This window comes from Lucilia cuprina, chromosome 2 (assembly GCF_022045245.1).
Source record: "Lucilia cuprina isolate Lc7/37 chromosome 2, ASM2204524v1, whole genome shotgun sequence".
NCBI classification, from domain to species: Eukaryota; Metazoa; Arthropoda; class Insecta; order Diptera; family Calliphoridae; genus Lucilia; species Lucilia cuprina.
Genome location: NC_060950.1, coordinates 15177156 through 15195579, shown reverse-complemented (window position 1 = coordinate 15195579; position 18424 = coordinate 15177156). Strand labels below are relative to the sequence as shown.

Below are 18424 nucleotides of genomic sequence, written 5' to 3'. Positions count from 1 at the left end.
AAGTGATCACAGATTTCTCTTGTTTTTACTATATCTCTTATAGTTTTCGAGAAAAACGGACTTTTATGTTTCCACTCAAAATATCGATTTTTGGTAGGAGATGAAAGTGATCACAGATTTCTCTTGTTTTTGCTGTATCTCTTATAGTTTTTGAGAAAAACGGACTTTTATGTTTTCACTCAAAATATCGATTTTAGGTAGGAGATGAAAGTGATCACAGATTTCGCTTGTTTTTGCTGTATCTCTTATAGTTTTCGAGAAAAACGGACTTTTATGTTTTCACTCAAAATATTGATTTTTTTAATGGAAATCAAAGTGATCACAGATTTCGCTTGTTTTTGCTGTATTTCTTATAGTTTTCGAGAAAAACGGACTTTTCACTCAAAATATCGGTTTTTGGTTGGAAGTAAAAGTGATCACAGATTTCGCTTGTTTTTGATGTACCTCTTATAGTTTTCGAGAAAAACGGACTTTTATGTTTCACTCAAAATATTGATTTTTTATGTTTTCACTCAAAATATCGATTTTTGGTAAGAGATGAAAGTGATCACAGATCTCTTATAGTTTTTGAGAAAATCGGGCCTTTATGTTTTCATTAAAAATATCGGTTTTTGGTTGGAAATAAAAGTGATCACAGATTTCGCTGGTTTTTGCTGTATCTCTTATAGTTTCACTCAAAATATCGATTTTTGGTAGGAGATATCGGCTTTTGATAGGAGATGAAAATGATCACAGATTTCGCATGTTTTTGCTGTATCTCTTATAGTTTTCGAGAAAAACGGAATTTTATGTTTCACTCAAAATATCGGTTTTTTGGTAGGAGATATCCGTTTTTGGTTGGAAATAAAAGTGATCACAAATTTCGCTTGTTTTTGCTGTACCTCTTATAGTTTTCGAGAAAAACGGACTTTTATGTTTTCACTCAAAAAAATCGGTTTTTGGTTGGAAATAAAAGTGATCACAGATTTCGCTTGTTTTTTCTGTATCTCTTATAGTTTTTGAGAAAAACGGACTTTTATGTTTTCACTCAAAATATCGATTTTTGGTAGGAGATGAAAGTGATCACAGAATTCGCCTGTTTTTGCTGTATCTCTTATAGTTTTCGAGAAAAACGGACTTTTATGTTTTCACTCAAAATATCGAATTTTGGTTGGAAATAAAAGTGATCACAGATTTCGCTTGTTTTTGCTGTATCTCTTATAGTTTCCGAGCGAAACGGATTTTAAGTTTTCACTCAAAATATCGGTTTTGGTTGGAAATAAAAGTGATCGCAGATTTCGCTTGTTTTTGCTGTACCTCTTATAGTTTTCGAGAAAAACGGACTTTTTTGTTTTACTCAAAATATTGATTTTTGGTAGGAAATCAAACTGATCACAGATTTCGCTTGTTTTTGCTGTATCTCTTATAGTTTTCGAGAAATACGGACTTTTATGTTGTCACTCCAAATATCGGTTTTTGGTTGGAAATAAAAGTGATCACAGATTTCGCTTGTTTTTGCTGTATCTCTTATAGTTTTCGAGAAAAACGGACTTTTATGTTTTCACTCAAAATATCGGTTTTTGCTAAGAGATGAAAGTGATCACAGATTTCGCTTATTTTTGCTGTATCTCTTATAGTTTCCGGGCAAAACGGACTTTTTTGTTTTACTCAAAATATTGATTTTTGGTAGGAAATCAAACTGATCACAGATTTCGCTTGTTTTTGCTGTATCTCTTATAGTTTTCGAGAAAAACGGACTTTTATGTTTTCACTCAAAATATCGGTTTTGGTTGGAAATAACAGTGATTGCAGATTTCGCTTGTTTTTGCTGTACCTCTTAAGTTTTCGAGAAAAACGGACTTTTATGTTTTCACTCAAAATATCGGTTTTTGGTAAGAGATGAAAGTGATCACAGACTTCGCTTGTTTTTGCTGTATCTCTTATAGTTTTCGAGAAAAACGGACTTTTATGTATTCACTCAAAATATCGGTTTTTGGTAGGAGATGAGAGTGATCAAGGATTTCGCTTGTTTTTGCTGTATCACTTATAGTTTTCGAGAAAAACGGACTTTTATGTTTTCACTCAAAATATCGGTTTTTACTAAGAGATGAAAGTGATCACAGATTTCGCTTGTTTTTGCTGTATCTCTTATAGTTTTCGAGAAAAACGGACGTTTATGTTTTCACTCAAAATATCGGTCTTTGGTTGGAAATAAAAGTGATCACAGATTTCGCTCGTTTTTGCTGTATCTCTTATAGTTTTCGAGAAAAACGGACTTTTATGTTTTTACTCAAAATATCGGTTTTTGGTTGGAAATAAAAGTGATCACAGATTTCGCTTGTTTTTGCTGTACCTCTTATAGTTTCCGAGAAAAACGGACTTTTATGTTTTCACTCAAAATATTGATTTTTGGTAAGAGATGAAAGTGATCACAGATTTCGCTTGATCTTGCTCAAAATATCGGTTTTTGGTAAGAGATGAAAGTGATCACAGATATCGTATGTTTTTGCTGTATCTCTTATAGTTTTCGAGAAAAATGGACTTTTATGTTTTCACTCAAAATATCGATTTTTGGTAGGGGATGAGAGTGATCACAGATTTCGCTTGTTTTTGCTGTATCTCTTATAGTTTTCGAGAAAAACGGACTTTTATGTTTTCACTCAAAATATCGGTTTTTGGTTGGAAATAAAAGTGATCACAGGTGTCGCTTGTTTTTGCTGTATCTCTTCTAGTTTTCGAGAAAAACGGACTTTTATGTTTTCACTCAAAATATCGGTTTTTTGTTGGAAATAAAAGTGATCACATATATCGCTTGTTTTTGCTGTACCTCTTATAGTTTTCGAGAAAAACGGACATTTATGTTTTCACTCAAAATATTGCATTTTGGGTTGGAAATAAAGTGATCACAGATCTCGCATGTTTTTGCTGTATTTCTTGTAGTTTTCGAGAAAAACGGACAAAATATCTATTTTTGGTAGGATATGAAAGTGATCACAGATTTCGCTTGACATTTATGTTTTCACTCAAAATATTGATTTTTGGTAGGAAATCAAACTGATCACAGTTGTCGCTTGTTTTTGCTGTATCTCTTCTAGTTTTCGAGAAAAATGGACTTTTATGTTTTCCCTCAAAATATTGATTTTTGGTAGGAGATTAAAGTGATCACAAATTTCGCATGTTTTTGCTGTATCTCTTATAGTTTTTGAGAAAATCTGACTTTTATGTTTTCACTCAAAATATCGGTTTTTGGTTGGAAATAAAAGTGATCACAGATTTCGCTTGTTTTTGCTGTATCTCTTATAGTTTTCGAGAAAAATGGACTTTTATGTTTTCTCTTAAAATATCGGTTTTTGGTTGGAAATAAAAGTGATCACAGATATCGCTTGTTTTTGCTTATCTCTTATAGTTTTTGAGAAAAACGGACTTTTATGTTTATGTTTTCACTTAAAATATCGGTTTTTGGTTGGAAATAAAAGTGATCACAGATATCGCTTGTTTTTGCTGTATCTCTTATAGTTTTCGAGAAAAACGGACTTTTATGTTTTCACTCAAAATATTGCATTTTGGGTTGGAAATAAAGTGATCACAGATTTCGCATGTTTTTGCAGTATCTCTTGTAGTTTTCGAGAAAAACGGACAAAATATCTATTTTTGGTAGGATATGAAAGTGATCACAGATTTCGCTTGACATTTATGTTTTCACTCAAAATATTGATTTTTGGTAGGAAATCAAACTGATCACAGTTGTCGCTTGTTTTTGCTGTATCTCTTCTAGTTTTCGAGAAAAATGGACTTTTATGTTTTCACTCAAAATATTGATTTTTGGTAGGAGATTAAAGTGATCACAAATTTCGCATGTTTTTGCTGTATCTCTTATAGTTTTTGAGAAAATCTGACTTTTATGTTTTCACTCAAAATATCGGCTTTTGGTTGGAAATAAAAGTGATCACAGATTACGCTTGTTTTTGCTGTATCTCTTATAGTTTTCGAGAAAAACGGACTTTTATGTTTTCGCTCAAAATATCTATTTTTGGTAGGATTTGAAAGTGATCACAGATTGCGCTTGTTTTTGCTGTATCTCTTATAGTTTTCGAGAAAAATGGACTTTTATGTTTTCACTCAAAATATTGATTTTTGGTAGAAAATCAAAGTGATCACAGATTTCGCTTGTTTTTGCTGTATCTCTTATAGTTTTTGAGAAAAACGGACATTTATGTTTTTACTCAAAATATCGATTTTTGGTAGGATATGAAAATGATCACAGATTTCGCATGTTTTTGCTGTATCTCTTATAGTTTTCGAGAAAAACTGACTTTTTGGTTTTCACTCAAAATATCGATTTTTGGTTGGAAATAAAAGTGATCACAGATTTTGCTTGTTTTTTGCTGTATCTCTTATAGTATTTGAGAAAAACGGACTTTTATGTTTTCGTTCAAAGTGACGGTTTTTGGTTAGAAATAAAAGTGATCACAGATTTTGGTTATTTTTGTTGTATCTGTTGTTTTTGCTGTATCTTTTATAGTTTTCGAGAAAAACGGACTTTTAGGGTTTCACTCTAAATATCGGTTTTTAGTTGGAAATAAATGTTATTACACATTTAGCTTGCTTTTGCTGTATATGGAGGATAATTCGAGTCCAGTTTCTCTGTTGGGATTTGAACCCATGACCTAGAACATTAAACACTTATATACCGGTGGCAATGTTAGTCATCAATTCGCATTGTCGTTGATCGCGGTAATTATAATAAAAGCTTTTATATTTAAACACCTTTCTTTTAATAAGTACATGTTTCAATAAAATACGTAGGCATTTACACGTACATTAGTAGACATTGTGTTCTCCAAAAAAGGCGAGAAAATTTAAGGGTTAAAATTTTACATAAATAATACAATTGTATAAGATAGAGTATATCCGACCAAAATTAGCACTTCACTTTTTACTTCACAGTGATGACATTAGAGGCAAGAACTTTGCACAATCGTTTACAAGTCACTGTTTGTGTGTTAAAAACCGTTGCTACTCGTGATTCAATATTTGATCTCATTAAGTCACTATAAAAGTACAACATAGAAATGTTTATGAAATATGACCGTAACTTTCCCGATTATATATAAAAAGTCAAATATCAAGTTCAACTTTCGATGTTATGGAAACTTCACAATAACAATTTTAGTTTAATGCTGTTAGATCGTACGAACTGATATAATTTTTTCTAATCTAATGATATTGACAATATTAAGAATGTTAACGTTATTACTTATTGATAATATGTACTTCATTTAAAGTAAAGTTTATTTTTATTTCAAAAGTTACTAAAAGGACTTTATTGTCCTATAATTGTGTAGTGTACATACACGTAATATTATCATTATCAAAACTTTAAACAACCCTTAAGTTTAAACAAACGAATTCTGGGAATAGATTCTATTCAAAAGGTCATATTTCAACAAAATGTGCGTAATGTATATAGGCGTAGTTTAAAAATTAAAATTGGTATGGTATGGTTTTAGGGTCTTATTCATAAACTTTAATCAAAGGTTTATAAATTAAATTTTTATACACAATTAGTTCTATAACTGTTCACTGGCCCTTAGAAGCAAAGGTTATCAGACTCATAACAGAGTAATACAACAACTTATTTTCACACATTCTTCATAAAGGTTTACAGAAAAAAACCCATTTTAAATATTAACGTACGTCCGTCAAGGCTGTGTTTTATCACAACCAACTCTATATCTGGACAACATGGTATTTCTTGGGCTCTTCATGATAGACAAGAAGACATCGATTATGCTTCTATCGTATGTCTTCTATTACACCGATTCTCAAGCATGCAATCCAAAATTCAAATTAGTATCAAGAAAACCAATTTCAGCTTGCTGGGCAGACTATCGACGAGGTTGATAACTTCTGCTATCTAGGAAATTTAATATCAAAAATCGCAGACAGCAAGGAGACATACAAAATTCATTGAGAAAATGAAAGCTTTTGGTACACCTAATAAATTCTGGATAACACAGAACATCCTAACGAATATCAAACTTAAAGTTTTTAACTCAAATGTAAAGGCTGTACTTCTAAATGGTTGCGAAGTATGGAATATATTCCGTTGAGAGAGAGAGCAGTTTACAAGTTTTTGTCAACCAGTGTCTCAGACGTATGCTCAGAATTTTCTGATCAATCACTGTCTCAAATCTGGATCTTTGGAAACGTACAGATCAAGCTCCGATATATATGTGCATACATTCTCTCTCATTTGGTTGGCTAGGGCACACTTTAAGTAAATCAAGTACTGATCTCTCTCAACAAGACGTCGAATTTAACCGCCAAGACTCTAGAAGGTCTGGCAGACCTGGAAATACTTGGGGAATTTGGAGTTTCATGGAGCGCGATGTGACAAATCGAACTGGAAAACATTTGTTGATGCCCTATCATCGACTGGGAATTAAAGGAAAACGGTTGTATGGGGGCTACGCGAAATAATGGACCCATTTCAATAGTGTCCTTGGACCAGAAGAAGAGTATGTTCAAAATTTTAATAATATTATATTGAAACTGTAGCTTACTGTAGCTTAAGCACAAATTTTAAATGGACACACAGACAGACGGACATAGCTTAACCGACTCAGAAAGTGATCGGTATACTTTAAGGTGGGTGTAGGAACAACCCAGCAAAATCTTTACATACCCGGTAAGTAGGCAAGTAATATTAGAGAAAAGTGTAACTAGTTACTTTTTGGGTGAATAACTACTTATTTTTGTTCGACGATGACCAAAAAATAACTAGTTACAAATCTGCTTACCCGACTTTTCCGAATTTAAAACTGGGTTTACAATTATTTTTCGTGTTTGTTATTCTATTCTCATCAGCTTAAACGCATAATACCAGCTTAAACGCATAATACCCTCCCCGCTATAGTGGTGTATCAGAAAAGTCTGGGTCGAATTACCCCAATGTTTCTTAATAAATTGACCATACACTCTTTTTAAGGTAATGACTATCACTTAGACCTGGACCACACTAGGAAACTTTTGTTGAAAAACTTTTTTCTTAATACTCTTTTGAAGTTTCCTTAATGTCCACACATAGAAACTTTTGTTTCAGAAACTACGTGTTAATTGCATTGATTTGTTGTTGTACGAATGAGAAAAATAACAAAACAAAAATCAGGTAATGACTTTTAATTGTAATTACTTACCTAACAACATACTTTTCAATGACTACTACATATCATCTAGATTACATAGTTTAATAAGTAGTTTAACCAGTAATATGTTATATAAATACTTTCTAATTCGTTAGAACTCTTGCCTGTAAAGCTATATAGGTTTTTTCATGCCATTCTAATTACTTGTAATCATTTGTGGTAAGTTCTTGCCTCCAATGTTCAAATTATAACTTAAAATTCTATTGTGAAAGTAAATATTTAGCATTTAAACCCCTTACATGGACATTGATGCTTTTTCTAAGGATTTGTAAGCGTGTGTAATAAGTACTTGCTTACAATGTTATTACCGTATTAAAATAAAGAGTTAAAATGCTAATGAATAAGTAGTGAAAAGCGTTTTTTAAGTTCTTAACTCATTACATTTCAATTAAGTTTTTCGCTGAGATAATATCGAAATTCCATGAGTCAGATTTTATAAACTTTAAATAAAAATGATTTTTTCTTGTAATTTTTTATTAATTAATCTTTTTTATTGAATTTAATGGAGTTTTATTTTTAATAATTTTTATAATTACACTTTTAACTGGAACTTAAAACTAAACTGCTAATTTAATATATATACTAATAATATTTAATATTAAAATTTATATTTAAACAAAACTAATTGAAAGGAATTCTTTTACTACGTACAGGTTTAAAATTTACGAAAATTTATCTTTTCAAAACCTATAATATACATTTGTTAAAGTGTTATTACCAATTTTGCATTTTATTTTCATTTAATAAATAAATAATTTTGAAAATATTTACATAAATAATACAACAAAAAAAAAGAACTTATTTAAACTATAACTATAAAAAATTTATTTTTTTTTCTTACTTTATTATTATTTTAATAAATTATGTATTTATATTAATAAGTTATTAAATGATTAATTGTTATAAAAGTTTAAATAGTTTCCAAATTTAATTCTAAAATTATATACAAGTTTTCATCATTTTAAGAAAAAGGCAGTTTAATTTTAAAACAAAATTCGGGATAAATTTCCTGCATTAGATTCGAAAAGAATTTTCTAAGAAGTTGTATTTAAAATGGGTTCTGGTATTGGACATTTTCGGTTCCATTTTGCAGGCTTTAGGTATAGGAAAAGGAAGCCACTCCAACGGAGTTTATAATTCAGAATAGGCGGCCTATGTATATAACAACAAGAAGAGGAGAATTTATAATATTTGTCCAGCTCATAAAACAATTTTAAAAAATACGACATACAACAATACATCGCTAAGATGTCGTTTGTGAATTGGGCAATTGGAAAGTTAAACTCATCTTAAACATAGTTTGTTTTTTCTTTCGAAAATCTTCCTGAAGCTTATTTTATAATTGGAATTAAATTTTATTACTTAATGGAGAAGTCTAGTTCATCGTTATGAGGGTTTCACATTATACTTGTAGTCACTTTAAGTACTAACGATTGACCTCAAGACTCTTGAATTTCTAAGTTGGACATTTCTGCATTATTCGTGCAAACGTATTCTGATATTCAGTATTGCTAACTAAAAAACTTTTATCAATTTAAGTGTACAAGGACCAGGAGACCCAGCCATTGATATATCTCGAAGAATAAAGAAGTTATATCGCAGATTAGACATCTATTTTATAGTCAACATATTGAACTTTCAAAAGATATAACAGACTTTATAAAGAAATCTGTACTCCTGCCGTTATAACGCCTCAAATGTACGATAAAATATCTCGAAAAGCTGATGCCATGAAGAAATAGAAATAATAAAGAAGACATGAGAACGGCGTTCAGAACGAAGTCATAAACAGTGCTTTGTGTATACACTTGTCTTAACGGCCTTATTCCACGTTGGTCTTTTTCAGAAAAGACATGAGAACGGCGATCAGAATGCAGTCATTAACTCGGAGTGCTTTACGTAAACATGTAACTTACGGCCTTATTCCACGATGGTCATTTTCAGAGAAGACATGAGAACGCCGATCAGAACGAAGTCACAAACACAGAGTGCTTTACGTAAACACCTATCTTAACGGCCTTATTCCACGACGGTCTCTTTCAGACGCAAAATCAACTAGAAGTGATCCTTTAGTGTCGTCTTGTAATCTCAAAAAAAAGTGGATTATAGTTATTGTATATAGCGTATATCGCCCATTAACGTCTAAGCACTTGATTGGGTTTAATAAGACTTTTGTCAGACATGTCCTTTTTGTAAACGAGGGTGAAGATAATCGTCTCTTTAGTGCCACCTTTGTGATCAAGAAAGTAGGAACTTAAAATCAAACTTAAACTTTTGGTTTGTCTCTTTATATAGGGTAACGATTGACTTCCTCGTAGTACAAGCACATATTAAAATAGTTAGTCACCTGGATAGTTAGCGACTAGAGTAACCCACTAAGTTTTAGCTTAAATAGGTAGTTTGGGATTGTCCTACCGAAATGCTGGGATTCCATCTGTGTTACCTAGAGACGTTTTTGGTTGATCGAAATGAAAATTCATGAAATAAGCCAAAGTCAAGTTTCTAGTGACAGTGACACACTGTTCTGCAAGTCTCAAATGAACACTAACTGTGTTCCTAAACATATCTTCAGTTAGAAGATTTGTATATAACGATCCCACGACTATTGCATTTTTGCTCTGGGACTAGCGGTATTTAACCAAAATTTGTTTCCCCAGCAAGTAACTATTAGCTACTTTCCCATAAGAGTTACCCTGATTGCTTGAATGAAACACCCTCTACAACAGAGGCCATCTGTAAGACCTAGAGACGTAATTGGTTGATCGAAATGAAAAGCCAAAGACAAGTTTCTAGTGAAAGTGATACACTGTTTTTCAAGTCTCACATGAAAACTGTAAATCCAAAACGATTCTTTAGTTTGAAGATATGTATATAACGATTCCACGGCAATTGTATCTTTGCTCCGGTATTTAACCAAAAATTGTTTCCTTAGCAAGCACAGTTGAACCGTATTGAATATAATAAACCCACAAGAGTGCGAACCTATGATCTGAGGACAACTTATTACATTTTCGAATATATCTCGAAGTGATAGCTTTTTTTATAGATATAATTGCCCAATTTACAATCGGTGTTGTACAGTTGTATCGTAGTATGTCGTATTTTTTTATTTTTGATTTGATTTGAAAAATGTTTATGACATACAATACTACAACGATACCACGTTGATTGTGAATTCGACAAATGTATATTTAAACAAAGAAATGTATATTTAAACCTGAAGGCATTTAAAAAAATGTTTGCGACAGATAGAGGGACATTGCTAAATCGACTTTTTCATCAAAACCGATTTAGAATTGAAAAACTTTATAGGATTGTAAAACTTAATTATAGAAATTACAAACGAAATGACAAATCGTCTAATATTAAAGCAAATTTTCGAATACATATTTAAGTTCATTTGAATATGTATGCTAAATCCAGAGAAATTCTTTTCGAATACTTTTATTGGAAATTTAAACCCTACTTCAGCAAATTCAAAACTAGCTAGGCAATTTTATTTACTCTTCTCCTGTTAAATTCCTATTACTATTTTAAAATAACTGGCACTTTTTTTAATTAAATTTTAATTTTTAAGAAATATAAGGCAATTTATTTATTGATGTATTTATATGTATATAAATATTTATAAATAATTTAGCAAATAAACATAATAAAAATATTACAAAAAATTTTAAACTTTTTTACTTTAAATAAAAAAAGTTAAAAATTTTTATTTTTGCATAATTTTTTAGGAATAACAAGTTTGTTTATTATTATTATTATAATTATTTAAAATAATATCAATAAAAGAAGAAATTTGATTTTATATATGTTAAAGCCTTTTGTTTTAAAGTAATTTAATTTTTCTTTTAATTTCTATAACTAAATTTTGTCATTTTAATAGTTAATATTATAAATATATTTATAGGCTTACAAAAAAAAATAAAATATGTCTCTTAGTTTAATTATTATAAATTGTTTATAAACTAACTTAATTTTAGTTTATAGATAATTTTTAAAATGTTTGCATATTTTTTTGTTTTTCTAAAAGTTTTTTTTTTTATTTCTTATATTTTAAAGTTAATATTTATATAAGACTTATTCTTAATCATGTACCAAAGTTTTATACAAGTAATTTTATTTGATATATAAAACTTTGATAATTGCTTAGGAATAAGACTTTTACTTATATTTAAATTAAATTTTTGTTAGTTAGTTGGTTTATATATGTATATAGTAAGCAAGAAATAATGACTTTGTACAAGTATGTTAAAAAATAATGAAAATGCTTTTTTTTAATTTGAGGGCTGAAGGTTTTTGTTTTGTAAACATCTGGAATATAGTTTAATCTTTACTAAAGTCTTAGACTTTAGACTTTAAGCTAAATTCAACTTTTGATTTGGTCTATAATCAGAACTGTAGTTTAGTCTAAAATCTATAATCTGGACTACAATTTAGTTCATAGTTAAATCTATATTCTATTTCATAATCTGAACTATAGTTTAGTCTGTAATCTTGACTAGATTCTAGTTTGTTGTCTAGTCTATAGTCTAGGCTTTATATTAGTCTATACTATAGTTTAGTCTATAGTCGATAGTTTAGTTTAGTCGATATTCTTAACTATAGTTTAGGTTTTATATTAGCCTATTGTCTGGACTGTAGTTTAGTCTATAGTCGAGGGTGTAGTTTAGTCTATATTCTGAACTACAGTTTAGTCTACGTATAGTCTGGGCTATAGTTTAGTTTATGCTCTTTCCTATAATTTAGTCTTTAGTGTGAACTATAGTTTGAACTATAGTTTAATCTATTGTCTGTACTATAGTTTAGTTTATAGTCTGTATTAAAGTTTAATACAGACTATAGTTTAGTCTATAGTCTGAAATATATTTCAACCTTTAGTCTGGTCTATAGTTTAGTCGTTTCTACGACAATTGTATCTCCGCTACGGAACGATCCGATTCTCAATCGGCCAAAGATTGTCAACTCAGCAACAGCTGTATCAATCGGAAGTTTTTTTTCCCAGGGAAGAACATCTAGTTACAGCCAACCTGTTACAACAACTGCAGTTTAGTCTAAAGTCTAAACTAAAGGTAATTCTATAGATTATTTGATAGTCTGGAATATAGTTGAGACTATAGTCTGGACTATAGTTGAGACTAAAGTCTGGACTATTGTTGAAACAATAGTCTGGACTATTGTTGAGACTATAGTCGGGACTATTGTTTTATTAGAATTATAGTTCAGTCTATAGTCTAGTCTACAGTCTTGTCTATAGTTAAGTATTTAGTATACTCTAAAGTCTATACTAGAGTTTAGTTGATAATCTGGACAATAGTTTAGCCAATAATCAAATCTAAAGAATATAATCTGGACTATAGTTTAGTCTATATTTTGGATCATGGTTAAACTATATTCTTTACTATAATTTAGTACATGTTCTTGTATAGTTTAGTATATAGTTTATACTTTAGTTTGGTCCGTAATCAGGACTATGATTTGGTTCGGTAATATGAACTAAAATTTCTTCTATAATCTAGGTTAAAATCTTGTCTATATAGTCTAGTGTGAATATCAATAGTATAATATACGTCGATAGCCTAAACTACAGTTAGGCCCACAGTCTATTCTATAATCAAGTCTATAGTCTAGCTTATAGTGTAGTCGATAGACTAGTTTATAATTTATTCTATAGTCTATCATATAGTCCAGTCCATAGCATACTTTTGAGTTTTTAATGTAGTCTATAGTACTCTGTAGTCTTGGCTATATCTAAGTCTATAGCTTTATCTATAATTATGACTGTAGCTCAGTTTATAGTTCCGATTACAGTCATGGCTATACTCTAGTTTATAATCTTGAAAATCGTCTAATCCATAGCCTTAAGAATTCTGAAAATAGTATAGTCCTGACTACAAGTCTAGAGTCTTGACTTTAGTCTACAATTGTTTAGTTTATGGAATCTAGAATCATATGTTCTATATAATTCGTTAAAATTCAAAATGGTTAGGATTTGAAATTTTTCTATTTCTAAAAGAACTTTGTAAGGCACTGTTCAGAGTCAAAGAAATCAGTCCCAAGTTTCAAACTAACATTTTAAGGCACTTTTTAAATACAAAATTTCTTATTTTAGTTTTAACAGTTGTTTTCAATTTACAGAAAGTCTAAAAAACCCTCAAATATTTAAAATGAAATTAAAATAATGTCATGTATATAATTAACTCTAAATATGTATATAAGTATATAGTACAAAGTTAAGGCTAAATAATATTAATTTAATAAAAAAAAGAACTAAAATTTCTAACAATTAGAAAAAATAATAATAAACAAACAATATTATATTTTTACAAGAAACTATTTTTTCGGAAAATATTAACAAGTTCCTTTAACTACTGCAATATTTTTAAACAAAAAGCGTTCTTTTTCTCAAAAATAATCTAAACAAAACAATACAAAACTATTATAAACTTAGAAAAACTATAAAATAACTTAAATTACAAAGTTTAACTAAATTAAACTTAAAAAAAATAAGTCTATTCTTAAAAATTATACAATTTTCATAGGACAGTCCACATAATCCGCTTCTAAACGACCTAAAGTCTTTTTAACTCTCAGTGCTGTCAGACGCACTGTAGGATTAGGATGCCAACATTCTTGCATAATCTTGGCCACTGTAGCCAAAACATCATCCTCTTGCCAACGTGAGGGTATGGGCGGTCTAAAGCCCTTGACCCACACCACAGCGTGCATATCTTCAAAAGTGGGATCTGAAGGCACTACATCATGATAGGGTAAGGCATAGTCTTCACAGGTGGTGGCCTTTGAGCCGGGTATGGGGGTATAACAACGTCTGGCCATTTCCCATAATACCAAACCCACTGAATACATATCGGCTCTCTTGAATTCTTCAAATTGTTGGGGATTAAGACTTTGATTTAAAACTTCTGGAGCCATATAACGTCTAGTGCCTACACGGGTATTTTGAGCAATATGTATTTCATCCAATTCGGATATATATTTGACAGCCAAACCAAAATCGGCTATAGCACACTGGCCATTACGTTTCACCAATATATTCTTGCTTTTAATATCACGATGAGCAATGGCAGGTTTGCCGGGTGTGCCGAAAATTTCATCATGCAAATGTGCCAAACCAGAGGCCAAAGAATAAGCCAATAATTGTAATTTCTGGGGATTGATAACCGAAGTCGAGAGATAATCATGTAAACTGCCATTCTCATGGTAGTCAGTTATCAGCAACATTTGAGTCCAGCTACCATTACCCTTAATATCAGCCGCTATAAAGCCCAAAATATTTTCATGTCTCATTAGCACCGTTTGATAGATTTCAGTTTCCCGGAACCAAGAAGCCTCTTCTGTGGTAAAGAAAGTCTTAACGGCCACCTTTTCATCACGCCATTTAGCCAACCAGACCTCACCATAACGTCCCTTACCCACCAATTTAACCATTTGTATTTGTTTGGCAATAGTTCTCTGCACCAGTAAAGGTAGTCCCGATCCCGAACCTGAACTCTGTTCGACCATTTGTGACAAGGGTGATAGTTGGCTATTACACATGCTGCTTATCAAACGCGGTTGTTTTCTCAGTTTCTCCCTTCGCCTATAGGTCATGCACACGATAACCACAATGACAATAAAGGCAGTCAGACAAATGATCATGGAGGCAATCATGGCCAAATAATGGACAGATTGTGAACTAACTGGCAATTCAGGGGCAGGTGTGGTAAGTTTTGGTGTAAAGGCAGGATGTAAATCACGATTACAATAGTTACCCGTGTCACAGCAATCAATATTTTTGCCATGCAGGTGGGGTACTGTGGAAACTTTGCACTGTAACGAAAGGATAATGAAATTAAAATCTATTTTAGAAGATATTTTCCTAGACTTACCATTAGAAAACCACCATTTTCCTCTGGTGGCATACAACCAAATGTTCGCTCTTCTTCATAGGTGCCAGTGGTTTCATCGTATACCTCCTCAACTGCACTGAAGCAGGAACCTCCGGGACGGGTCTCACAGGTGCCATTGTTAACATTATTGGGACAACTGCCATCACAATAGCAGGTCAAAGTACGGGCTAAAATTATAGAGAGGGGAAATCAATGTTTAATACAAATTCTCTAAAAAATCTTTAAAAATTTTATGAAATTTTTGAGCTTGAACCAGGCGTGGAAAATTGAAATTTTTAAAATAATAAAATAGTATTGATTTAGAACAAATAGATTATTTTTTAGGCTAGAATTTACCCTAGACTAAAGACTAGATAATTAACTGCAGTCTAATCTATAGTCAAGACTAGACTATAGACTAGACTATAGACTAGACTATAGACTAGACTATAGACTAGACTATAGACAGACTATAGACAGACTATAGACTAGACTATAGACTAGACTATAGACTAGACTATAGACTAGACTATAGACTAGACTATAGACTAGACTATAGACTAGACTATAGACTAGACTATAGACTAGACTATAGACTAGACTATAGACTAGACTATAGACTAGACTATAGACTAGACTATAGACTAGACTATAGACTAGACTATAGACTAGACTATAGACTAGACTATAGACTAGTTATAGACTAGACTATAGACTAGACTATAGACTAGACTATAGACTAGACTATAGACTAGACTATAGACTAGACTATAGACTAGACTATAGACTAGACTATAGACTATAGACTAGACTATAGACTATAGACTATAGACTAGACTATAGACTAGACTATAGACTAGACTATAGACTAGACTATAGACTAGACTATAGACTAGACTAGACTATAGACTAGACTATAGACTAGACTATAGACTAGACTATAGACTAGACTATAGACTAGACTATAGACTAGACTATAGACTAGACTATAGACTAGACTATAGACTAGACTATAGACTAGACTATAGACTAGACTATAGACTAGACTATAGACTAGACTATAGACTAGACTATAGACTAGACTATAGACTAGACTATAGACTAGACTATAGACTAGACTATAGACTAGACTATAGACTAGACTATAGACTAGACTATAGACTAGACTATAGACTAGACTATAGACTAGACTATAGACTAGACTATAGACTAGACTATAGACTAGACTATAGACTAGACTATAGACTAGACTATAGACTAGACTATAGACTAGACTATAGACTAGACTATAGACTAGACTATAGACTAGACTATAGACTAGACTATAGACTAGACTATAGACTAGACTATAGACTAGACTATAGACTAGACTATAGACTAGACTATAGACTAGACTATAGACTAGACTATAGACTAGACTATAGACTAGACTATAGACTAGACTATAGACTAGACTATAGACTAGAAGACTATAGACTAGACTATAGACTAGACTATAGACTAGACTATAGACTAGACTATAGACTAGACTATAGACTAGACTATAGACTAGACTATAGACTAGACTATAGACTAGACTATAGACTAGACTATAGACTAGACTATAGACTAGACTATAGACTAGACTATAGACTAGACTATAGACTAGACTATAGACTAGACTATAGACTAGACTATAGACTAGACTATAGACTAGACTATAGACTAGACTATAGACTAGACTATAGACTAGACTATAGACTAGACTATAGACTAGACTATAGACTAGACTATAGACTAGACTATAGACTAGACTATAGACTAGACTATAGACTAGACTATAGACTAGACTATAGACTAGACTATAGACTAGACTATAGACTAGACTATAGACTAGACTATAGACTAGACTATAGACTAGACTATAGACTAGACTATAGACTAGACTATAGACTAGACTATAGACTAGACTATAGACTAGACTATAGACTAGACTATAGACTAGACTATAGACTAGACTATAGACTAGACTATAGACTAGACTATAGACTACACTATAGACTACACTATAGACTACACTATAGACTACACTATAGACTACACTATAGACTACACTATAGACTACACTATAGACTACACTATAGACTACACTATAGACTAGACTATAGACTTCTTCTACCTTTAAATAAACTTCTTATGCCTTTAAAAAAAGCGATAAACTTGCAAAAACTTTTACGTAAATCATAATAACGTAAATTTTTCTATACTAATAATAGCCTCTTAAGATCTCCAATATATGGCCCATTAAAATGTACATTATTGTAAATAAATTTCCTTTCTTGATAGTACTAACTATAAGCCTAGAAAATAAACATACTTAAGTTGCCTAATTAATGACCACAAATTACAAATTTGTTAACCAAATGAGTTTTTCCTAATGATTAGCGCCGAGACTTGAATTAATCTCATTTAGTAAATAGCAATAGCGTTATTTAAACATCAAACATTAAAAAAAGCATGATTTTTAAACATTAACTTAAGAAATTATTACGTTAATAACGTAAATTTTTAATTTGATTGCTTAAAATAAGAAAATAAGAAGGAAATTATAAATTTTAAAAAGCTCTTCCCCACAAAACAGCATTTGATTTGAGAAACATCGCCGTCAGCTAAGCATGTTGTAAGTTTTTTTTTTTGTGATATGATCTTTAATAAAAAGTTGTAATACAAAATAATTTTATTATTTTAAACTTGATAATTGTTTAAACAACCCACATCCTCATCTTAGGGATAAACTACTGTTGGCATACACTACTGGATTGTTTATATATAATTGGTTGTTGTTTAATGTTTGTTGCATATCTTTTTCTTGGTTTTTAAGTGGTACGACTATTATTGAAGGGTACCTGTTAAACGTATAATTCTTATAAATAGTTTAACAATAATTATCATTAATCTAACTTCCTTTATAGGTTGTTGCTAAAGCGAGGAACCTGAATTGTTGAAATAAGATATTGTGGAAGATGTTTAAGTGTAAAGTAGCTACTGTTTTATTGATTTTTATGTTTAAGAAGAAATCGTTTAAAAGACGTGAGTGATTTTAAGTTTTACTAACGTCCAGAATAAGCAGAATTTTAAATACCCTACATTGGGTTGTTATTTGTTTATTTTGAAATAAAGTGAAATGTAAAAGGTTTAGGCCGACGTAAAAGGAACAATGACGATATTTAACGGCTCGAAATTGAAGTCAGATCGGATACGTTTTGTATCTATCTATCTATCTATCTATCTATCTATCTATCTATCTATCTATCTATCTATCTATCTATCTATCTATCTATCTATCTATCTATCTATCTATCTATCTAT

The 18424-nt window shown here is 31.0% G+C and overlaps 1 protein-coding gene across 2 annotated transcripts in view; it reads right to left on the bottom strand.

Annotated features, from left to right (window-relative positions):
* Positions 1-11174: 11174 nt before the first annotated feature.
* LOC111684178 (bone morphogenetic protein receptor type-1B) overlaps positions 11175-18424 on the bottom strand; it is a 245163-nt gene continuing 237913 nt past the window's right edge. For both annotated transcript variants that reach the window (XM_046956575.1, XM_046956576.1), the window contains exons 3-4: positions 15077-15264; positions 11175-15017 (exon numbers count right to left, since the gene is read on the bottom strand). In XM_046956575.1, coding sequence (XP_046812531.1) covers positions 13713-15017; positions 15077-15264 — 1493 coding nt within the window. In that variant the 3' untranslated portion in view covers positions 11175-13712. The remainder of the gene's footprint in view (positions 15018-15076; positions 15265-18424) is intronic.